General features: G+C 55.7%; 1 protein-coding gene across 3 annotated transcripts; it reads left to right on the top strand.

The window, feature by feature from the left end:
* The first annotated feature begins 14 nt into the window (after positions 1–14).
* Positions 15–23,272, top strand: LOC117645219 (3-hydroxy-3-methylglutaryl-coenzyme A reductase). 3 transcript variants are annotated; one of them, XM_034385253.1, is made up of 16 exons: positions 15–219; positions 16,362–16,572; positions 16,675–16,786; positions 16,884–16,971; positions 17,049–17,239; positions 17,335–17,441; positions 17,521–17,663; positions 18,323–18,436; positions 18,574–18,713; positions 18,797–19,017; positions 19,108–19,302; positions 19,388–19,807; positions 19,908–20,219; positions 20,308–20,482; positions 20,581–20,716; positions 20,805–23,272. In XM_034385253.1, the coding sequence occupies exons 2-16, from the start codon at positions 16,363–16,365 to the stop codon at positions 20,914–20,916; spliced, it is 2,676 nt and encodes an 891-aa protein (XP_034241144.1). In that variant the 5' UTR covers positions 15–219; position 16,362; the 3' UTR covers positions 20,917–23,272. The 3 variants fall into 3 exon arrangements, with proteins under 3 accessions (XP_034241144.1, XP_034241145.1, XP_034241146.1); XM_034385254.1 differs by lacking the exon at positions 15–219 and adding an exon at positions 7,644–7,980; XM_034385255.1 differs by lacking the exon at positions 15–219 and adding an exon at positions 9,243–9,465.
* The last annotated feature ends 176 nt before the right edge of the window (positions 23,273–23,448 follow it).

Here is a 23,448-nt window from a genome sequence, read left to right as displayed (position 1 = left end):
ATTTGTACACGACTTTGCAAGGTGGCGAAGAAAAGAAAGAAGACAACGCGAAAAGTTTCTGTCGTCTGCTGCGATGGATTATCTCACGTAGATGAATTTTAGTGCTCTCAAGATTTGTATTCGACAATGTTTTTACCGTGGAGACGCGCTCTTTTATTTTATGGTTGTTTAGCAGTCGCGTAGAAAATTTTGTGGAGATCCCGCGGACATCACAGTAAGGTGAGTGAGAGGTTATCCCCTACTGTCGGTGTGACATTGTGTTTGATTTTATCTTCGTGGTCGAGTCAAAGTTTTTCTGAACCTGCCCATATCCGCATGTCAATTTTTTCAATCTTTTGTTTGTTGACTGTCCCCCAACGTGGCAGGAAATATTCGTGAAATAGTGGACTGCTAGAAATGATGCCTGGCGAACCTAACCTATGTCAAAGTGACCGTTTCGTCTCCGTTTTGTCCCGTTTCACCTTGTGCCAAACGCATTGAGAGAAAACCTCTCGTTTCGCAAGGATTTGACGGTGTCACAGTGCCCATGGGCATAGAGTGTTGGCCCCAGCCCCAGTGTGACTGAGACTCTTTGTGGGATTTGCATCATACTGCTGTCTGCTTTGTTTCTGTCACAGTGACAGTTTTTTTTTATTTCATCATTAGACCGGGAGTTCAAATGCCGCTTTTTGAATCGCCCAAGCTTTCCTCAATGGCATGGAAAGGGCAGGGTGTCGGCAGCAAATGTCAATGTCACCTGCATCTCTCAGGTTTTGGACTTTATGATTATTTCATCTGAGTCATTCCATCTGAGTCATGAACCTTAGCTTCATTCCAATGCAACTGTATGGTGTGGTTGTGCTTGCAATGGGATTGGATAGTGCCCATTTTATACGTGTTCTCAGAGTGGTTCTACCCCGTTGAGGTCCCTTGTCCCTCCATCAATAATATTTTAACTTAAGTCAATGAATTATTTTTGCGATGAACATGGAGAAGACTGGAATGAATTGAGCAGATCCCTCCCGTGAGAAAACGCATCAATTTTGATATTTCTTTGAGATTCTGTCTGGGGAATGCGTACAAAATCATTTTCGTTGCACTTGCACGAGGAAGTGCAACGGGCACCTAGTGTTTTCCAGTTTGGTGGCGGGTGGCCAAGGGTGGCCAAGGGTGGCCAGGGCCCAAAATAGTGCAGCAACGGCGGCGCCTTCTCGGGGATTTCCCATTACATAAAAGGCGCCTCGCTGTACTGTACAGACTAACTGACTCGTGCCGTGTGACCGTGTGACTCGGTGTGACGGCCGGTCCACGCCCCCGCGGCCCCCGCGGCACAGTGGGCCAGAAGACCGGTGGAGGCGGTCAAAACCCCGGACGCGTTTTGAGCTCCAGAGTCGCTGAATGGGGCTCGAACCGAACGTGTGACCCCACCAATGGATTGCTCTCCGAGCGAGGAATCCATTGGTGGGTCACATGTTCGGTTTGGGTCCTGTGTAGCGACTCTGGAGCTCAAAACGCGACCAGGGTTTTGTCCGCCTCCACCAGTCCTCTGGCCCACTGTGCGCAGGAGACCGAACACCTATCTCTCTCGCTCTCGCCGCCGAGGCGAAACGGCTTGGAACAAGTGGCACACTCGTTTTGGAGGATTCAGTGTCGCGTCCAAAAATAGCCCACTCTATACCCCGGCCTTTCTCTGGACGGCCGACTCCGGGAGATCACTGCTCTTGCCACTGCCTGCCTCGAACCGGTTGGTAAACAAAAGCTTTGGGATTTGGGATTCTGGGCGGATGGTTCGGAAACCTTTCCGACGGAACACGACTGAGTCGTTGGCTCGCTTCGCCCTTGCTCTGCTGACCCAGACAACGAAGCGGTCTTCCCTGGTCTTCCCCAGGAAGAGGGAAAAACACAAGCATGCCTCGGACGACTCAAAAAGTGGGAATTAAAGTAACCCGAGAGGTGACTCGTTTGTCGCGCCACTGCTCGGCCGTTCGGCCGTTGGATCCAGTGACTTTCTCCTGGACCGCCACGCTGGGCAGCCGGGGCAGCCCTAGGCTGGCCGTGGGTGTAGGACTACCCGAGGCGAGGCTAGCCGTGGGCCGTGGCACAGTGGCGCCGTGGGTGTAGGACTACCCGAGGCGAGGCTAGCCGTGGGCCGTGGCACAGTGGCGCCGTGGGTGTAGGACTACCCGAGGCGAGGCTAGCCGTGGGCCGTGGCACAGTGGCGCCGTGGTGTAGGACTACCCGAGGCGAGGCTAGCCGTGGGCCGTGGCACAGTGGCGCCGTGGGTGTAGGACTACCCGAGGCGAGGCTAGCCGTGGGCCGTGGCACAGTGGCGCCGTGGGTGTAGGACTACCCGAGGCGAGGCTAGCCGTGGGCCGTGGCACAGTGGCGCCGTGGGTGTAGGACTACCCGAGGCGAGGCTAGCCGTGGGCCGTGGCACAGTGGCGCCGTGGGTGTAGGACTACCCGAGGCGAGGCTAGCCGTGGGCCGTGGCACAGTGGCGCCGTGGGTGTAGGACTACCCGAGGCGAGGCTAGCCGTGGGCCGTGGCACAGTGGCGCCGTGGGTGTAGGACTACCCGAGGCGAGGCTAGCCGTGGGCCGTGGCACAGTGGCGCCGTGGGTGTAGGACTACCCGAGGCGAGGCTAGCCGTGGGCCGTGGCACAGTGGCGCCGTGGGTGTAGGACTACCCGAGGCGAGGCTAGCCGTGGGCCGTGGCACAGTGGCGCCGTGGGTGTAGGACTACCCGAGGCGAGGCTAGCCGTGGGCCGTGGCACAGTGGCGCCGTGGGTGTAGGACTACCCGAGGCGAGGCTAGCCGTGGGCCGTGGCACAGTGGCGCCGTGGGTGTAGGACTACCCGAGGCGAGGCTAGCCGTGGGCCGTGGCACAGTGGCGCCGTGGGTGTAGGACTACCCGAGGCGAGGCTAGCCTAGGCCCATCCAGGCAGGCCAATCCAGTGCGCCACTTTTGAACCATCACTTTCCTTTCCATTGCAGCTCCCTCTGTCTCTCTCGCACCCTACGGCGTCCTACGAGGCGTCGCATGTGTGCGAGAGAGACAGAGCGACGAAAGCACTGTCGGTAGTGAACATGAACGCAGCCATCTCCGCCTGATTGCCGAACGCGTTGCTTGCTGCGCCGCGCGTTGCTGCGGGTTGTGTAAGCGTGCCAACCCTGCCAGCCAGCGTGCCGCCAGCACAGCCTCGGCGTGGCCGTGCCGGCGTGCCGCGTCGCGACGGCCGCATGGCCGCGCCGTGCCTGCACTGTGACTGCTGCAGCAACGCATTTCCGGACACTTTCTTTTCCCGCGCGGCTCGCTGGCGTGGCGTTTCCGGCCGAATCTGGGACCGCGGTACCCTTACGGTGCCCCGGCCTCATTCCGTCTCTCTCGCACTCACGAGGCCACCGTCCGGTACCGTCCGGGTGCGAGAGAGACAGAGCGACGACCCTCGGAATCAGTCCGCCGGAGCGGTCCGGCCGGAAAACCGGATTCGGGGTTCGGCCAGTGGTCGACCGGCCGGTCAGGGGGTTTAACGGCGTGCGCACAGTGGGCCAGAAGACCGGTGGAGGCGGCCAAAACTCAAGACGCGTTTTGAGCCCCAGAGTCGCTCAACAGGATTCGAACCGAGCGTGTGACCCCACCAATCGATTGCTCTGCGAACGAGGAATCCATTGGTGGGGTCACACGTTCGGTTCGAGTCCCATTTAGCGACTCTGGAGCTCAAAACGCGTCGGGAATTTCGGCCGCCTCCACCGGTCTTCTGGCCCACTGTGGTGCGGTCGGAAGTGGTCGAAATGGTGGGCGTGTGGCGCGTGTTACTCCCCCCCCCCCTCTTCCTGATTGATTCGTTCCGATTTGCCGCTCCATGCTATTACCGCACCGATTACTCGGAGCGGCAGTGTCGGCGGCTCGGCGGCTCGGCGGCCAGCACGCCGGCGAGGCAAGGCTGGGCAAGGCGCGGCCGCTGATGTAACGCGGGGTGCTGGCCGCGCCGCCGGCCACGCCGCCGGTCGTCGGTCTTTGTCTGACGCCCTGGGAAAGTAGGGGGCAGCGGGGCGGCGTGCGAATGCGTGCAGGCGGTCACTGCGGATGCCACCCTCGCGAGGCGGGACGCCCGGGACGGTGGCGCACTTGGTGGCACACCGTCGGCGGGCGTCGTGTCGTGGGAAACATTTGCCGTTCATCTTTTATGGGTCCAACTTTCTTTTTCAATTCTGCCTCTGCCGCCTCGTCCCGCTGTGTTCCGTGGTCTGATTCCCTGCCCGGGACGCCCCACAGTGGACCAGAAGTCCGGTGGAGGCGGCCAAAACTCTAAACGCGTTTTGAGCTCCAGAGTCGCCAAACAGGACTCGAACCGAGCATGTGACCCCACCAATGGATTGGTCGTTCGAAGAGCAATCCATTGGTGGGGTCACGCGTTTGGTTTGAACCTCATTTAGCGACTCTGGAGCTCAAAACGCGTCTAGAGTTTTGGCCGCCTCCGCCGGTCTTCTGGCCCACTGTGCGCCCCATGAGTGCGAGAGAGACCGCCGGGCCGGGCCCCAGGACGCGGAAAGGGTCACGACGAACGAAGAAGGGCCATTGCCTTTGCCTCGCCTTTGGCCGATGCTCTGTCTGGCCCTGAACCCTGCAGGCTTGTCCAAGGCCCTGTCCTAGCCAACACACTGAACCCTCACACACACAGGCACACACAGACGCGCGCGCTCTATTGTGGGGCAGCGTCATCGCCCTGCCTCGCCACGCGGCCAGGCGGCCAGGCGGGCACTAGGAGAGGAGCGTCCGCGTCGCCGCGAGGACGAAACAATTGCCGGTCGCGTCTTGGCGGGCTGCGGACTGCGGACGCGGGTTCAAATACCGGTTGTGGCTTGTGGCTTTGGGGTGCGGGTAGGGCGACCCTCGGCGAGGCCTTGCCAGGGCCTTGCGTGGCCTTGCGCGCGGTGCCGCGGTCGAGGCGAGGCGGTGCGTCCGGCAGTGCGGCGCGGTGCGGCCACGCCGGCCACGCCGTGCAGGCTGTCATTACCTACGCGGTGCGAAGCGTGCGAAGCGTGCGAAGCGCCGAGCCAAGTCGCCAAGTCAGCATGCGAGGCCCTGCTCTAGATCCCGGCCAAGGGCAACACCCCGCAACACCCTGGACACGCCGCCCGGACGTCCGGCCGGAACCCCTGACGGGGACCTCTGACGGCGACCTCTGACGGGGACCTCTGACGGGGACCTCTGACGGGGACCTCTGACGGGGACCTCTGACGGGGACCCCCGACGGGGACCTCTGACGGCGACCTCTGGCGGCCTGGCCGTGGCTGCGCGGTGCTAAGTAATTAGCAGTGCTGGGCCAGGCCTGGCCAGGCCCTCGGCGCCCCCGGCCTTCGGTCCATGGGTGATGGCCGAGTACAGCCGCCGGCCCTTGATGTCCCGGTGACAGGCTGTCCAAGCTCTCCAAGCTGTCCGAGCTGTCCACACTCTGCCCGGCGCGTTTCCTGCCTCGACAGGTGCGGAGTCGCGGAGTCCAGGTCAAGGGGAGACGCCGGAAGAGGAAAAAAATTGGCGCGCCGTTTAAAAGGCGGCGAAGCCGGGCAAAGCGGCGGCGAAGGCCGCCTCTCCCGAGCCGCATGCCGGCGCTGCACTCTCGTCGGCCTGGTTCGCCTCGTCGCCACCCCGAGCACACCAAGCTCGCCCTCACAGCCTCCTGCATCCCCTTGGGTCTCACGCAGAGCGTTGCGCAGAGCGTTGCGCAGAGCGTTGCGCAGAGCGTTGCGCAGAGCGCCTGCGGCGAGCAGGGTAGGCAATCCCGCTACGCACGCATGCGCTGATTGCCTACCTGGCAGGCGTTTCTCTGTGGGCCAGAAGACCGGTGGAGGCGGCCAGGCGCGTTTTGAGCTCCAGAGTCGCTAAAAGGGACTCGAACCGAACGTGTGACCCCACCAATGGATCCCTCGTTCGGAGAGCAATCCATTGGTGGGGTCACACGTTCGGTTCGAGGTCCCATTTAGCGACTCTGGAGCTCAAAACGCGTCCTGGATTTCGGCTACTGTGCGGTGCCCGGTGCGTTGCGGCTGATACAGCCGGCTCACCGCGCGGGACGCAGGACGACGCAGGACGTCAACCCGACGCGCCACGCCGCCACGCCACTGCCAATCGGTTTACCCTTGATGCTTTGTTGCGCCGCCTTGCGTATCACTGCGTATCCCGCCGCCATCGATAAATATCGAACGAGCCGGGGATGTCCGACGCGCCGCCGCTGCAGGTGAAAGTACACTGCCAAGCACCACTGCCAAGGTCGCGGGTTCAAACCCCGCTTAGGTTTTCTTTTTTTTTTCCTTTTTCCTTCTCGCTGCGTCGTTCGAAGCGGGCAATCTGGCGCGTTGTGCGCGTCGCGTTCGCCGAGCGGTGAATTAAAGTATCAACGCGAGAACAACAAAAGGGCATTAAAAGGGAGGAGTGGCGCTGTAGCGTAGAGCCCGGCGCAGCCGCACGCATAAAGTCGATTGCGTTGTTGCGTCAGCGTGCGTGTGTGTGTGTGTGTCTGTTTGTGTGTGTGATGCACAACGCAAAAACGGAACGACAGCGTTTCTTCGTCAGAAATGGCGCAGACGAACGAGTCGCTGAGATGACGCGTGGACATTGATGCCCGCCCCTTTTTTCAAGCGACCCGAATTACCCCCGACACTGCTGAATCGGGACCCGCCACACGCGTGGTGCATTATTTCGTTATCGCTTCGCGAGAACACGCCGCGCAACCTTGACAAACTTTGTTGCCATTTTATGGTGTGTGTGTGTGTGTCTCGCGGACGGCTAGACCTGGAAGAGTCATCATCCAATGAATGACTTGGGTTTAAAATTCAAGTTCGAATTCCAATTTAACACGGATGTCTAGTTTTTCATCTCTTGCCTTTCACCACGAATCGCAAAATAATTCAAGTTTGCTGACTTAGGAGAGGCGTTCGACTCGGCGGCGGGCGGGGCTCGAACCCGCGACTTCCCTGTCGGTCGGGTCACAGCCCCGCGGGCCGCCGCGCCGTGCCCCCTCAATGCGACTCAAGGTGACGATGGGCCACCCGTTGGGTGTGTGCGAGAGAGACAGAGGGGGAGGGGGAGAATGTATTGTGTTTACCCCGGCCCGTGGCGAAAACCGCGGACCCATTGCCCTTGGAGCCCAATATGCCTCTGGCTCCGCCGGCTCGGCTAGCGCGTCCAGTCTTGTGTCGCCTTCCGCTTCTAGAAAGCCCAGCCGGTGGCGTTGCACAGTGGGCCAGAAGACCGGCGGAGGCGGCCAAAACTCTAGACGCGTTTCGAGCTCCATAGTTGCTAAGCAGGACTCGAACCGAACGTGTGACCCCACCAATGGATTCCTCGTTCGAAGGCCAATCCATTGGTGGGGTCACACGTTCGGTTCGGTTCCCATTTAGCGACCCTGGAGCTCAAAACGCGTCTAGAGTTTTGGCCGCCTCCACCGGTCTTCTGGCCCACTGTGCGTTGGATACACTCGAGTGTGGCTGCAAAGGGCGATGATTGGCTCGCGATCCGAATCGCACGTTGTCGTCCGGGCGCGTGTCGCGTGGCCGGGAGAAGATAGCGGACTTGTACAGTCACGCGAGAGGAGTCTGGCTCGTCGGCCCGGCGGAACAGTAAGACAGTAACAGTGCAGCGCCTGTCGGCTGACTTGTGTTTTCGAACCACGTCACGAGTTGGTGCTGCTACGTAAACTAGGCAAAAGAAATACCCACGATGCACCACCAGTACCGAAAGGGTTGCCAACCTAGGTTGGCTGGGCATTATCTGTGATTCGCCCGCGAGAAGGTGCCCAGTGGGCAGGCTGAGGTTGGCAACCCTTTGGACACTGGTGCACTGGGGCTTTTGGCAACACTGCAACGAGTCCGCCTGGCTGGCTCTGACTCTCGCAGGAGCAGGGTCTCTGGCTCCAACACGGGGACAACGGCATCGACAGCATCAGTGGCATCGGAGAAACTTGGCGCCTGGGGCCGTGGAAGCGTCAAGCCGCGCCAAGCGGTGAGTCGGCCACCGTGGGCCAGAAGACCGGTGGAGGCGGCCAAAATCCCGGACGCGTTTTGAGCTCCAGAGTCGCTAAATGGGGCCGAACCGAACGTGTGACCCCACCGATGGATTGCTCTCCGAACGAGCAATCCATTGGTGGGGTCACACGTTCGGTTCGCGCCCTTTTCAGCGACTCTGGAGCTCGAAACGCGTCCAGAGTTTTGGCCGCCGGCGCCGGCCTTGTAGCTAGTCCACTGTGCGGTGGCGGTTCCACAGGGTTCCGCGGCATCGAGTCGATACCGGGAAGCGCCAAGCCGTCCATCACGCATTTAATCGCGCCGTGTCATCTCGGCGTCGAGAACGACCCCGTTACTTTTCCAAAAAGTATTTTTCCTGTAAAAGGGAGGAAAGTTGCACCTAGGGTAGATACGCCCTCGTGGTCGTGAGCGGTGAGATGTGGGGGCGGAGCCGCGGAGCCGGGCAGAGCTGGAGTCGCAGTGGGGTATAGTCGCCTCGCCGCGCCTCGCCGCGCCTCGCCGCGCCTCGGCGAGTTCTGTCAATACCGGCGCTTTCTTTGTTGTTGTCAGATGCAAGCCATCCGATTGCTGTTTTAGCTCTGTTTGACCCGCGACTGACTCATGTTGCCCCCCCCCCAACACACACACACACACACACACTCAGTGACAGGTGCGTGTTCTGACAGAAAATTGGTGCTGGGCCTAATAGTGGCCAATGCCCACCATTAATCACCACCAATGATCATCACCATTGATCATCACCATTGATCACCACCTATGATCACCACCATTGATCACCACCAATGATCATCACCATTGATCACCACCATTGATCACCACCATCGATCATCACCATTGATCATCACCATTGATCACCACCAATGATCATCACCATTGATCACCACCAATGATCATACCATTGATCACCATCGAGCTTGAATGGTTGCGTTGCCGGGCGAGCCCAGCCCCCCGATGGTGATCCAGCCGTGCCGTGGATGGTCATAACCAAAACCATTCGGACAAGCTGCCCAACTTGGTCCCTTGACCTCGCCCCCCTCCTGCTAGGTATGTCGCGATGCTGTCCAGCCGCCCCGCCCCGCCTTGAGCCCCCTCCCTAGGGCCCCACGCCCCCCAGGGGGCCCAGCCGGCCCAGCCCCAGTGGTGGGCACGCGGTGCAGCGAGGCAGCAAGGCAGCGAGGAGCCCAGTGCGTCGGCTCGCCCCGCTCTGAACACATCGTCTGCCCGGCCTGCCCGGCCTGCCCGGCCACAAGGAGACCCCCTCCACGGAGATGCGCTGCCGGTGCGCGGCCGGAGCGCGAGTGTAGCAGTGTGCCAGCGTAGCAGCGGCCAAGTGCAGTGCAGTGCAGTGTGAACCCTACAGTGTGCCACCCAGTGGATTGACTGCAGCGTCGATGCGCCGCGCCTAGAGTCACCGCATCGTCGCTACGATCCAGGCAGCAGCCAGCCAGCAGGCAGCCAGCAGGTCGGTGTGGTGGTCCACTGGTGGTCCAAGCCGACACCGTCGGCGGGGACGGTCCTCGGGACGGTCTGGGTGAAGTGCACGCACAGCAGGCGAGCCCCTACCCGCCCTCATGAATCACCGTGTCCTGTTCTTGCGTCACGCACTCACTCCAACCGGTCCGGGGCGGCCCGGGCGGCAAGGACGGCCAGGAAGGACGCGCCGTCTCTCTCTCTCTCTCTCTCTCTCTCTCTCTCTCTCTCTCTCTCTCTCTCTCTCTCTCTCTCTCTCTCTCTCTCTCTCTCTCACGCCACTTTGTCCTACCAGTGCCGTAACTGCAAGCCGGCCCGTCCAACGGGAAACGGCACGGCACGGGTTTCGATAGACCCGCGTGGATTCAAATTCCAATTTCGACAAAGCTGTTTGTCACTCCTTTTAAGTTTGATTGGATGAGAACGCGGCTTGTCGTAATGAAATGTCCCAACACAGACTTAAAATTATGGCTTGAAGTTTAAGAATTTGTCAGCCATGGGGTTTTGAGGCGGTTAGCAGGGGTCGTTTACCCGCTCGGCCTCAAAAGGATCCTTCCTCCTCGGGAGATGTTGGGGCTGCCGCACAGTGGGCCAGAAGGCCGGTGGAGGCGGCCATAACTCTAGGCGCGTTTTGGGATCCAGAGTCGCCAAATGGGGCTCGAACCGAACGAGTGACCCCACCAGTAGATTGCTCTCTGAACGAGGAATCTATTGGTGAGATCACACGTTCGGTTTAGCCCTGTTTAGCGACTCTGGAGCTCAAAACGCGTCTAGAGTTTCGGCCGCCTCCACCGGTCTCCTGGCCCACTGTGGGCCGTCTAGACCGAAAGGTGCCCGGTCATGCATCCGATGCTATCTGCCAGGACCAGACGGACTAGTCGGGCGGACTAGACTCGCTTAACAGGTCCCCCGTCCATTTTCCGGCCCCGCCCCCACTCCCTCCACCCCCGGCCCTTTTGACCTGGCCCGGCGTGGCCCGGCGGCGTGGCCTTCCCCGGCGAGACGGAGACACTGACGCCATCGAGATGGGCTTGACACTGCTTGACACCCGCGGCAAAAGGGCCCACACTGTGAGGGCCTCACGTGCGGCCGGCCCACGTGTGGCCCTGCTCATGTATCTCTCTGTGTGTGTGCACTGTAAACACGGTTTGCGTTTCGCCGAGCGACCTGTTCAAAGGGTAAACGCCGTGGACACTGCCATGGAAATAAACGCGGAGCCCTTGTTGTTGTTGTTGTTTTTGTGGGTCGGTCGGTCGGTGGTTCATCGGGCAGCCCGGTCTGGAACAGTGTAGCCGTTTTCGAAATGCTCTTTGTCGTGGCTGACGAGCCGGGTCCCTGAACTCTGGAATTCCCTCCGAGTTGCTGCAGAGTGCTGCAGAGTGAGGTGGGGGAGGCAATCGTGCTTTCTTCCTCATGCAGTGATGCTTTCACTCCAGTTGGGTAGCGGCCGAAGTGCCTCGTTTGCCCCAAGTCGGCCCCGAAGTCGGCCCCGAAGTCGGCCGAACGGACCCGAATCACCTTCTATTGGCAGTGGCGCCGCCGAAGGTTCGGTTCGGCCGGCATTGGCATGGTAATGGGGACGCTTGACGCGTTTGCGTGCAGCCTCGCCGCCTCGCCCTCGCTTTGTCGAAATGCCTCACGTACTTCTATTAGCGGACACCCTTAGTGCCTGCATTGTTGGCATTTATGAAGCGTCGGCTGTCGCGCCACTGGTCGTTTTGGCAGTGTGTAGCAGCCCGCTAGGTGGCCGTGGCTCGGCGATGTCGGGAAGCAGATACCACACGCAGGTCAAAGCGTCTTTCCGGTGTAGTTGCGTCATATTCGCTCTGGAATCCAGCAGCGTGCCACGGCGGCCACGGCTGGCCCACTTTTCGTTATGCGGTCCCCAAACCCGGTTCCGGTGCGCCCGGTACCCAGTTCCGGTACCCCCGCACCGAGGGCCTGCTCCCCCCGTCCGGTTCACCGTCCCGGCGTCTCAGCGTCGCGCTGGCGCGCTCGCGTCGTCTGCTGCTACACCGTTTTGCATCCACACCGACAACGCGGCCCACGAGACTGGAACCGAACGTGTGAACCCACCAATGGATTCCTCGTTCGGAGAGCAATCCATTGGTGGGGTCACACGTTCGGTTCTACTCCCATTTAGCGACTCTGGAGCTCAAAACGCGTCTAGAGTTTTGGCCGCATCCGCCGGTCTTCTGGCCCACTGTGCGGCCGCTCCATCATCCCTGGCGGCCTGGCTCGGCGCGGCACTGCTAGGCGCCACGCGCCACGCCACGCGGGTGAAAGTATGAGCTGGTCCGCACCGCGCCGCACCGCGCCCCGCATGGCCGTTGGGTAACGCCTCTGCTCACTCCAACTTCCGCACGTTTTGCGCGATTCCTGCGCGGGGAGCTCGGCGGGGAGGGAGGGGGAGGAAATTGCACAGGTCCGTAACTTTTGCCGATTGGCTGGTGGGTCTCGGCGCGCTTCGGCTCGGCGGCGTCGGCGCCACGAGGCCCGCGAGGCCGGCACAGCTGGCCGCCGCGCCGTCTAGGCCGTCTGCCCGTCTAGGTCAAGGCGCCTGTGTGGTAGGCAGGCCCGGCAGGCCCGGCAGGCCCGGCGCGCCCGCGGGACCAAATAGGACTCCAACCGACCGTGTGACCCCACCAATGGATTGCTCTCCGAACGAGGAATCCATTTGTGGGGTCACACGTTCGGTTCGAGTCCCGTTTAGCGACTCTGGAGCTCAAAACGCGTTTCGAATTTTGTCCGCCTCCACCGGTCTTCTGGCCCACTGTGCGCGCTGTGCGCTCGACCCCGTTGTTGCCTCTGAAGCCTCGGACACCCATTGAGGTTTGGGGCCGGGCCGGCCGGGCCACCGGGCCGGCAGGGGCAGGCCGCCGTGGAAACAAGTGGAGCCAAACCACTTGGAATCATCAAGTGTGCTTTCCCCACTGACCTCTGGCACGCCGGCACGGCCAGGCACGGCCCTGTCGACAGTGACGACGCCGTCGACGCCCTACTGACATTGTTGTTGCTGCTCGCTAGGCCCCCGCCACGCCCCGCCACGCCCCGCCACGCCCCGCCACGCCCCGCCACGCCCCGCCACGCCCCGCCACGCCCCGCCACGCCCCGCCACGCCCCGCCACGCCCCGCCACGCCCCGCCACGCCCCGCCACGCCCCGCTCAGACACGCGCGTCATAGTTTGACAGGCCGCGCACGCCTGGCCAGGCGGCCGAGCCCAGGCCAAACCCCGCCGGCGTCGTCACCGGCGTCACTTCCGCGTCCGAAACGAGTAAACGAGTGGCGTGCTGGCGGGCGTGTGCGCTGAATTTCTCATCCCGGAGGGGAGCGCCCACCGCACCTTGCAGCTGCACGCCGAATCCCAACGCCCGACGGGAAAACCCCGCGTAAATTTGGAAACCAATAAAAGAAAGAATAAAAGAAACGCGTTGAATTATTGAGCGGGTAAGGACGTGTGTTTGATGACATCGCGAACGTGCGCCATCTTTCCGAGGAGTCCACGGAGACTGGGAAATAAAATCAAGCCCATTTCTTTTTTAACCCTTTTCAAATGAAAAGTTGACGCAGGTACGCGCGCAGCGGTCGCCTTTCGGTTTGAATTTCCCGCGCTGTCGTTTTGGCGCGAAAGGCGGCGCCGTTATGTCAGGCCGGCCGAGGGAGAGTGAGAGTGCGAGAGAGACGCGACGCAAGGTCACTTCCTCTCGCGTCATGCAACGCAGGCGAAGGCAGGCGAACGCAGGGGCCACCTTGTTGCCCACAGTGTGCCGACGGCCGCCGGGTCTGGAGCGCAGCGCTCCGGCAAGGTTAGAGTTTATGCAAAAGAATGTCGCCGGGACGTACACCGCGAAAAACAAATCATATTAAAAACAATTTTCCCCTAAAAAGAGGGCTGAGTTGGGTTTGTTGTTTCTGGCGCGAGTGTGCGTATGACCGGGTGAGTTTTCTCGTCGTTTTGTCGGCGCGCCGCGTTGCCTCACCGCCTTGCCTCACCGACGTTGTCGACGTTGTCGACGTTGTCCAGGTCAGGGGGGATTTCGTTGGGCGCAAAAGGCGGGCTGGCGGTGGGCCAGGGCTTGAAGCCTGCCGCCCCGGCCCTCCCATCTGCGGGTGTTACGCTCCTTGTTGCTCGTCAGACCTTGACCCGCCGCGCCACGCCCGGCCTGCCCGGCCACGCCGGTACCGGGTACGGCCGCGTCGCTCCGCGCTTCGCGCCTTCCGGCGGCGCGTCTTTGACGGCGTTTGAGCCCTTCTAAGCCTCCAGCGCGCAGTGAACGCCGCAGGCTGGTCGATTGGCGCATCTCCGCCGGGGAAGTCCCCACGGGGCGGGGGGCGGTCAACGAACGGACGGGCGTCGTCGGCGACGTGCCTGGCGGTGCCGGCCACCGGGACCGACCGGGGGCCTACACTGCCCTTTGGCGGCTCGTGGGAAGATTCCAGGACGTCCAGGGCTTGATCGCCGTGCTGGCCTCCAGGAAGCGGGCCGACCCCCTGGACCCTGGCGCGTCCTTGGCCGTCCGGCCGCCTCGCCGCGGTTCCCACGTGGTGGCCGTGCTGGTCGCCATGTGGGTCAGTGGCGCGGCGGGCTGGCGGTCGTCTCGTGGAATTAGCAGTGGCAGGGTCGAGCAGGGCCCGACCACCTTGGTGGCCACCTTGTGCCTGGCCATGCCGGCGTGCCGCCGTGCCTGGCGTCGTCCGTGCTGGCCGCGCGGCAGCAGGGTGCGGCGGCAAGGCGGGCAAGGTGCACGCCGCACAGTGGGCCAGAAGACCGGTGGAGGCGGACAAAACGCCAGACGCGTTTTGAGCTCCAGAATCGCTAAATGGGACTCGAACCCAACGTGTGACCCCACCGGTGGATTGCTCTCCGAACGAGGAATCCATTGGTGGGGTCACACGCTCGGTTCGAGTCCCATTTAGCGACTCTGGAGCTCAAAACGCGCCTAGAGTTTTGTCCGCCTCCACCGATCTTCTGGCCCACTGTGCGCCGTAGCCCTGGGGGAGCGAGCGACGCAGAGCGACGCCGAGCGGCCATCCCGGCATTCCGACACTCCGTCTCTCTCGCACTCGCGGGGCGTCCCGCAGGCCCCGCAGGGGTGCGAGAGAGACAGCGGCTGCCGGCTGCAGTGCCCTGGCCGCCCTGGCAGTGCCCAGGAAGGCTGGTGGGGCTGATCCGGTTACCTAATCCACACACCTGACGTGTCGCGCTGCGCGCCGCGTCGTGTCGTCCAGACGGCGCGACGCTCCCCGCCGGCTCCCCGCGGCCGCGCCGTGGCCTTCAAACGCTTTCTCCAGCCCGCGTCACCGCGCCAGCGCGCCAGCGTCAGCCGAGTGCAAGAACCGTAAACAAACTGAAGATGGGCGGACAGGCAGGCCGCACTGCGCAGCAGAGCAGCGGCGAGGCGGCGGTACACTGGTGCGCGTTGGGTTGCCTGCCCTGGCGGCGGAGCGCGGAGCGCGGCCGGTGTTTGAACTCGGCGACGACGTGCCTCGCCTGTCGCCTCCACCGGGAGATGAAAGCAGAAGCAAAACGGCAGTCGGCGTGGCCCTGACACATTATCCCGCAATGTGGCGGCAGTGGCGGGGGCGCTCCCTGCCCGCTCCCTGCGCACGTACCAGTGTACCAGCGTACCACGTGGCCGACGTGGCGTGGATGTGCCGGACCCGCCGCCTCCTTGCTAAGTCTCTGCGAGGCCGGCGTCCCGACAGTGGGCCAGAAGGCCGGTGGAGGCGGACAAAACGCTTGGCGCGTTTTGAGCTCCAGTCGCTAAACAGGACTCGAACCGAAAGTGTGACCCCACCAACGGATTGCTCTCCGAACGAGGAATCCATTGGTGGGGTCACACGTTCGGTTCGAGTCCTATTTAGAGACTCTGGAGCTCAAAACGCGTCTAGAGTTTTGGCCGCCTCCACCGGTCTTCTGGCCCACTGTGCGTCCTGCTCGGTGCTCTCCTTCGCGACCTTCCCGCCCCGCCCCGTCGGCACGGCCGCAAGGCCGCTCTGGCTAAACGCCTCCGGGACGGAAGCGCCGAGCCGAGCCGAGCCGAGCGGTCGTCGTTGTCATTGTAATTATTTCAGAAAGGGGATATTATTTTGGGGTCCAGACGCTCGGGGGGCTTCGGGCTTTGTGTGCGTCTGGCCACGTAGCGCGGGCGCGGGGCCTGTTTGTCGCCGCAGACGCCCTGTGCCGTCGTCTGAGCTCAGTAGCTGCTCTCTTGTCATCCACGAGCACCTGAGTGCTGAGTGGGCTGTAGCGCCTGTGAGGTAGGCCACCACCCCGTACCGCAACACACCGGTGTGGAGACGGCGGCCTGCCTCGCCCCTGTCGTGCTCACAGGGGCAAGGTAGGCCGCCATCTCCACGCCGGTGTGTGACGGGACGGGCCACCCCACAGGCGCCAGAGGGTGCACGAGGGCTTGGCTGGCAGCCCTTTCGACACTGGTGCACCGTGGGAACGAATGTTTGCCTACCTACGTGGCGACACGACACGACACTGCATCAAGGCAGAGACGTGATGCAAGTTCGTCGCCCGTTTTGGACTTTGGACAACTCGAACCGGTTTTGGCAGTTCATCGTTTGATACGGGACGACACCGTCCCCGTCTGACGAGTCCCCCGGTGTGGCGAATGACGAATGGCCTCGTCTGCAGCACGCCGCACTACTCGAAGAGCCCGCCGCACTTCCCCGGTCCCCGGCCGTTGGCCGTGTCGCCTGGCTGCGTGGCGGAACTAAACAGGGCTCGGACCGAACGTGTGACCCCACCAATGGATTGCTCTCCGCACGAGGAATCCACTGGTGGGGTCACACGTTCGGTTCGAGTCCCATTTAGCGACTCTGGAGCTCAAAACGCGTCCGGAATTTTGACCGCCTGCACTTGCTGCCTGTTGCAGGATGGTGTCCCGCCTGTTTCTGGCTCACGGCGAGCTGTGCGCCTCGCACCCCTGGGAGGTGATCGTGGCCACGCTGACGCTCACCTTGTGCATGCTGACGGTGGACCGGCAGGCGCACGCCGCGGCCGGCAGCACTGGGGCGGCCGCCGGCCAGCTGCACCTCCAGGAGAACTGCAACGCCTACTGGAGGAAGAGCTGCCAGGACGGCGAGGTCAGTCTTTGTCACCTACCTCAGTCAACTGTCTACAATTTTTTTTTAAAATTCATATTAAATAATAGACAATTCAAAATTTTCTTTTTTATTTTGTTCTAGGAGTACAATGCAATCGATGTGATTGTTATGACCCTGATACGCTGTGTGGCCGTATTGTACAGCTACTACCAATTCCGAAATTTGAAAAAGCTAGGATCCAAGTACATCCTGGGTAAGGACTTGCAACGATAGTGGTTGGATTTTTTTCAGTACTTTGGCGTTTTTTTACGCAGCTTTACACTATGCATCTTTCTTGTTTTCTTTCTCAGGAATCGCTGGACTTTTCACAGTTTTTTCCAGCTTTGTGTTCAGCTCAAGTGTCATAAACTTCATGCGAAGTGACATTTCAGATTTTAAGTACGATGTTTGATTTATCCTCACACTTTTCATCATGGATTCTATGTTATGTAACAATGACATTTTTGTTTTACCAGGGATGCTCTCTTTTTCTTCCTTTTGCTGATTGACTTGTCAAAAACGTCCCTACTTGCCCAGTATGCTTTGAGCTCATCCACTCAGGAGGAAGTGAGGCACAACATTGCTAGGGGCCTTGCTCTCTTGGGACCCACCATCACACTTGACACCATTGTTGAAACACTTGTAATTGGTGTTGGCACATTATCAGGTTCGTTCTCAAGCCCCTTCAGTCCCTTTTGCCTTTGTTGTTCAGTCTCAAAATCAGTCTTCATATCAGTGGAATTAATCTAATTCATTCAACAGGTGTTCGACGTCTGGAAGTCCTCTGCTGTTTTGGCTGTATGTCAGTCATCGTTAATTACATAGTCTTCATGACTTTTTATCCAGCATGTCTAAGTTTGATTTTGGAGGTAAGTAACTCATGAAAGCACGATGAGGAAAGCAAAATTACTACGGGCTAAAATTCGGCTCACACCCTCTTTCATGCAGCTTTCTAGATCGGCTGGTGTTGAGAGGCCGGCATGGGACATGAAGGGCGCTCTGTCACATGAAGAGGACCAGAAGCCCAACCCTGTCGTTCAGCGAGTCAAAGTCATTATGGCTGCTGGTTTGATGATGGTGCATGCACACAGGTAAACATAACTAATTCAGTATGTAGGATGGGTTGAGAGGTGGAGTTTGTTGTGGTTCAATGTTAGCTAAATCTCCTTCCGGTGGTAAAGAATTCTTTTTAGACCCAGAATATGCAAACAGGTATTCAGCAAGGTTATTTACATTACTGAAAAGAGACGCGTATTCTAAAAAAATCATGAAGGTTGACAATCAAAAATATTTTTTGAAGCAGTATCCTCTACTTACCACACAGTCGTACATTCTTATGGTAATAACAGCGCCAGCCCTTTGGGTGTGGAAGCTAAGTTGGGAAGGGGAACAGAGATTATCTGTTCTCCCTGCTGCTGCAGACTGCTTTTCCGTGCTCAGTCTGTTGTACATGTTGGATGGAGCCGCTTCTAGTCCTGTGTCCCTCTCGGCGGCAAGAGCCTGTTCGTGAATTTCCACTCTAGGTGATACATTGAGACTGTTAGCTTTTCAGGGTGCCATAAAATGGCGTGGCAGCACTCTACTTGTGCATGCATTAGGCATAACACTTTTGCCTTAATATGTATGGTATGCATAACGCCTATCCCTTGGACTCGGACTAAGTCTCAGTTATGCTGCTTTGGTAGCAGTCTGGCAGTTGCAAGGTGTCGGGCTTGCAGTGAGGCTGCAACTGATCCTGTCCTTGTTTCAGTCGGTGGACATTGAGTGAAGCTGACGTGCATCCTGTGGATCCGCTAGTTTCTGCTGAGCGCATTCTCAACCACAATAGCACTGATGATGGTGCCCTGCACAACTATTTCATGAAGTGAGTAGGAGTGAAATGGAGAGGAATTTTCTTTCATTTTGTAGAGATTTGGGTTTTATGGATTTTGAACTTTAATGTAAGTTGTACCTGATTTTTAGTTAGGCTAGGAGTTTTTAATGGTGTATTGTTTCTTTCAGATGGTTGACTGTCAGTGCTGATCAGATTGTGGTTTTGATTCTGCTTCTTGCTTTAGCTGTGAAATTTGTATTGTTTGAAAACCGTGAAGATCCACTTATTCCATCAGACAAAATGGCTTCTTCTGGTGATTCTAAAGATGGTATGTTTCATTTTCTTCCATGTATGAGAAAGAAAAACTGCGCCAAAAAATATGTTCTTAAAACATTTTATTTTCTTGTACAGAAGGTCGACGTGTTGTTTGGATCAGGGAGGATTCAGATGAAAATTTAACAGAGGATAAGGAGGTCCAAACAGAGCTTGAAGCAAGTGTTGCACCTAATATACCTGTCATAGTGACGCCATCGAGCCAGTATTCAGCCAAAGTCCCTGAGGAGAATAATACTCCTCCAAAGCAAGAAGGACCCCTTAGATCAATGGAGGAATGTATTGAGATAGCTAGAAAGGTATTGACGGTTCTTTATAACTGCTAAGATGCATTTCCTACTTAACAGCCTTTTTCTGTGTTAACTGAACATATTTATTTCCGTCCGTAGGGGGAGACTAGCACTCTAACAGATGATGAAATTACGGCACTTGTGTTTGCCAACCACCTTCCAGCTTACACGATTGAGAAAGAAGTTGACAACCCGGAGCGTGGAGTTGGAATTCGCAGAATGGTCCTTGCAAAGATAGCCAAGCTAGACAAACCTCTGAGTCAGCTGCCTTATCGCAACTACGATTATCAATATGTAAGTTTGTACTAAAACTAATGCTGTGGATAGGTCTTTTTATCTTCTTGTCCTCCCTTCACTAAAAAGGTTTTGCCTTTCTCAGGTCATGGGAGCTTGCTGTGAAAATGTGATTGGCTACATGCCAGTGCCTGTCGGCTATGCTGGCCCCCTAAATCTTGATGGGGAACACCTTTTTATTCCACTTGCGACTTCGGAAGGGTGCTTAGTTGCCAGCACCAACCGAGGTGCTCGGGCACTCTTAGGCTGCGGCATCAAGTCGAAAGTTACTTCAGATGGCATGACTCGAGCTCCTGTCGTGCGTCTACCTAACTTGGACCGGGCATCTGAAGTTATGCAATGGATCAAAAATAAAGATAACTTTGAAATTTTGAGGGAACGATTTGATAAAAGCAGCCGCTTTGCTCGCTTGCAATCTATTCAAGTGAAACCAGCGGGCCGCCTCTTATTCCTTAGGTTTGCTGCATTCACAGGCGATGCCATGGGCATGAACATGCTTTCAAAGGTACACAGTACCCTTTTTTTCTGTACTCTCCTTGTAAATTTACTTCAAAAAAATATGGTATTTTGTCTGCAACCTTGCTAAATAAGTGAGTCTTTTGTAGGGAACCGAATTCGCCCTTCATGCAGCAAAGGAACATTTCCCAGATATGGAAGTCCTTAGTCTCTCTGGGAATTACTGTACAGACAAGAAACCAGCCGCTGTCAACTGGATTGAAGGAAGAGGCAAGAGTGTTGTCTGTGAGGCAATTGTTCCCTCTAAAATTGTGAGGGATGTATTGAAAACATCAGTTCCCGCTCTAGTTGATGTTAACATCAACAAGAACCTTGTTGGATCAGCTATTGCTGGATCCATCGGTGGATACAACGCGCATGCGGCCAATCTAGTCACTGCAATTTACATTGCCACGGGTCAGGTGGGCACAATTATATTATACTTTTATTTTTCAGGGGGATCCCTTGATTGTAGCGTTCTTTTTATCTATGTGTTTAATCTGTCTGCAGGACCCAGCACAAAATATTGGCAGTAGTAACTGCATAACACTCATGGAGCCCTATGGCCCAGATGGTGACGACCTGTACATCTCTTGCACAATGCCAAGTATTGAAGTTGGCACTGTAGGTGGTGGAACGGTTCTACCACCGCAAGCTTCCTGCCTTGAAATGCTTGGAGTCAAAGGTAAATAGTTTTAATTTTTAGTCTTATTGCACATTTTTTCAGATTCTTTAGTTACACCTGGTATATTAAATAACTTACGTGTTTTGTTATATTTGTAGGACCAAACCAGACTCCAGGTGAAAATGCAAGAAAACTCGCCCGCATTGTGTGTGCAACAGTTTTGGCTGGAGAGTTATCTCTCATGTCAGCACTTACTGCTGGTCACCTGGTCAAAAGTCATCTCCGACATAACAGGTAGTTTAATGTGTTCTGTTGTCGCTTTCAAGCCTTTTTCATTCAAGTTGTCAAATTACTACTGTATTAATTTTGTAATCTTTCTCAGGTCTACCACATGCTCCGGCCCCATGCAGTCATCTCCAATGATGCCTCAATTCTTAACTCAGTCTGCTCCGTCAACACCTGCTTTCAAGGTTCGACAGTGCAGTCCCCCATGAAGAGAAGTGCTTTTGTTTGAACCTGGATTTTTGGACCAATATTCTTTCTTGTCATGGATTATTTATGCATACTGTAATTGTTTGTTTCTCTTCACATTGTCATGTGGAATTTGTGAGTATGCATAAGACCCTTTCTCTTAAAATCCTGTTGGAAAAGCACTTTCTTTTGTTTCTTAACTGGTGTACAAATTTTGGGAGAGGAAACTAGAAAATCTTTTCCATGTAATTTATTTAATTTTACTGATGTTGGTTAGTGTCTAGAATGGAGAGCTACTGAATTCTATTATTCTTGCCTTCACCAGCATTATTTTTAAATTTTCTCTTGATATTGTATTTAATTTTATTTTAGCCACATTTGTGTCTTCTGTCTAACTACTGAAAGCTAGGACAATCAATTACTAAGAATCCAAAGTAACCATCATTTGTGTCTATTCTGTATGCTTCTAAATGGTAAATGTTATGTCTTTTTTTTTTTTTTCAAATATTTTACAAGACAAGAAAATGCTGCCGCCAAACCAAACACACCTGGTGTGCCATTGAAGGTGGAGGAAGGGAATAGAGGGAGCATGTAACAAGTTTGATGACACCGCCAAAAACGCTCTGTATGACAAGAATTTATCCTGATTTGTTATCAGTTGAATTAGACTGCAGTATGATTTATCATGCTAATGAAGTGTAGCCTGTCTCTATTCTTCCATAGACAATAAGCTAGTTTTGTATAATTTTAGTGAACATCATTAGGAGTGGCAGTTAAAGAAATTGTGGGTTGTTTTAAGCTGGTGCTTAAGAATTTCCAAGTGTCTATTGCTAATTTTAAATACTTGAATCTGCAAATGTGTCAATTTTGTAGCGCTGCAAGACTTATTTTGAAAAGTACTTGTCGTGAGAGTCCATGTGAGGTCCTTAATGTTAAATCCCATTTTAGTATTAAGCCAGTGCAAGCATAAGATATTGAAAGAAGTTGTACAAAGGAGGGCAGGCATAGTTACCAGTAGTGGTTCATCTAGTTTTGTTTTACTATTGGCCGTAGGGTGGATTTTTAATGAAGTGCTTTAGGTGTGCATGTTGGCCGAATGATGGTGCAGATTACAGGTCTGCTGCTCCTGGCTACTGCTGGCCTCTGGCGCTGCTCGCCTTTGCATGTGCCGTCTGCCTTACCGTTCCGTTCCTAGTTTTTGTTTTGGAAGACGAAGACGAAGGGGGTGCCGTGCCGGTCCGGTCGGCGCCCCCTAAAAGCCACATAGTACATAGTGCCAGTTGTCAAGCCAGGGCAAAGTGAGATTCAAGACTTTTTATCTTCTGGGATGTTTAACGATTAGACTGTTATTGTAATCAGTGTACATACAGCTCCTGACACAAATTAAAACAAGGTCCCTTTGCGTTTTGTGTGCCATTTGTGGTTTAGGTACTTTAAGCTATGTCTAAGGCCTGGAGTTAATTCTATGTTAAAAGCTATTTATTTTTTATGTAAGCTGGAAGCATCAAACCTGCTATGTGATATACTCATGTGGTTTCATCTTTAGTCATGTTGCCAACTGCACAACATTGCATTTGTTATACAAATTAGCACAGATGCATTAGAATTAGAAATTTGAGGTCATACTAACACCATTAAGTTGTTGTGTGCTACAAGATTCGCTTTCCTTAAAGCATTGTACATAATTCTAGCTTGACATTCCATCATTAAGATTCTAGAATGGATTCATTTGCTAAAGATACATACGTTATTTTATGACTTTGTTTTGGAACATCAATACAGAAATTGATTTGCTTATGTGGATAGTTCATATATTCTTGAAACAAGTTACCTACTTCAATTAATCTCTCTACTGATTGTATGTTATTTTACAGTGACCTGGCTTCCAAATTCAATGGAGCCACTAATACATTTTATGAATTAATGGTCCCGAAATGGTCTTCATTTTCAGCTTTGTAAATTGTTCAATCACCTTTTTTGATCCTAGTTTAATGTACCATTGTTGTGTGTTGTTGGTGATATATGGTAAAAGATGCAGAAAGAATTTTCAAGTGATAATTTTCATGTACTTATATCAGATTATGTGTATAGCTCTTTTTCATTGAATGATGTGGTTTTGATTGCATTGGCAACATGGACAAAATGTATTGAAAATACATAGGGTGACATTGTTTTCTGTTGTGTGCTAGTTTGTGCATGTGTGCTGCTTTCGTTTTTGTTTTCTTTGCAAGGATATAAAGTACCTGCAAAATCAAATAGGATAGTTAGATTAGACTTTGGTATTGTGAGGTGATGTGTGATGTCAGCCTTGTTAAGTATTGTTCAAGACTGCATCTGCACTGTTACAACATACAGCAATAGAGTATCCTAATTCTTTCATTGGCTTTTCTTTGCAAATCCTGTTCCTACAATAATAATGAGTGGATCTGTCGACCCAGTTCACACCCCAGACAAGCCCAGAGATAAGAGTTGAAGCGCCTCAACCTTCTCGACAAAAATGGACGACCCCGATGTATAAGTGTCAATGGCAGGGATTGGAGCAGAAAACAAAAAGA

The sequence above is a fragment of the Thrips palmi genome, unplaced genomic scaffold (genome assembly GCF_012932325.1).
Source record: "Thrips palmi isolate BJ-2018 unplaced genomic scaffold, TpBJ-2018v1 HiC_scaffold_18, whole genome shotgun sequence".
Lineage (NCBI taxonomy): Eukaryota > Metazoa > Arthropoda > Insecta > Thysanoptera > Thripidae > Thrips > Thrips palmi.
The sequence above is the reverse complement of the archived record's forward strand: the minus strand, read 5'-3'. Positions and strand labels throughout refer to the sequence as shown.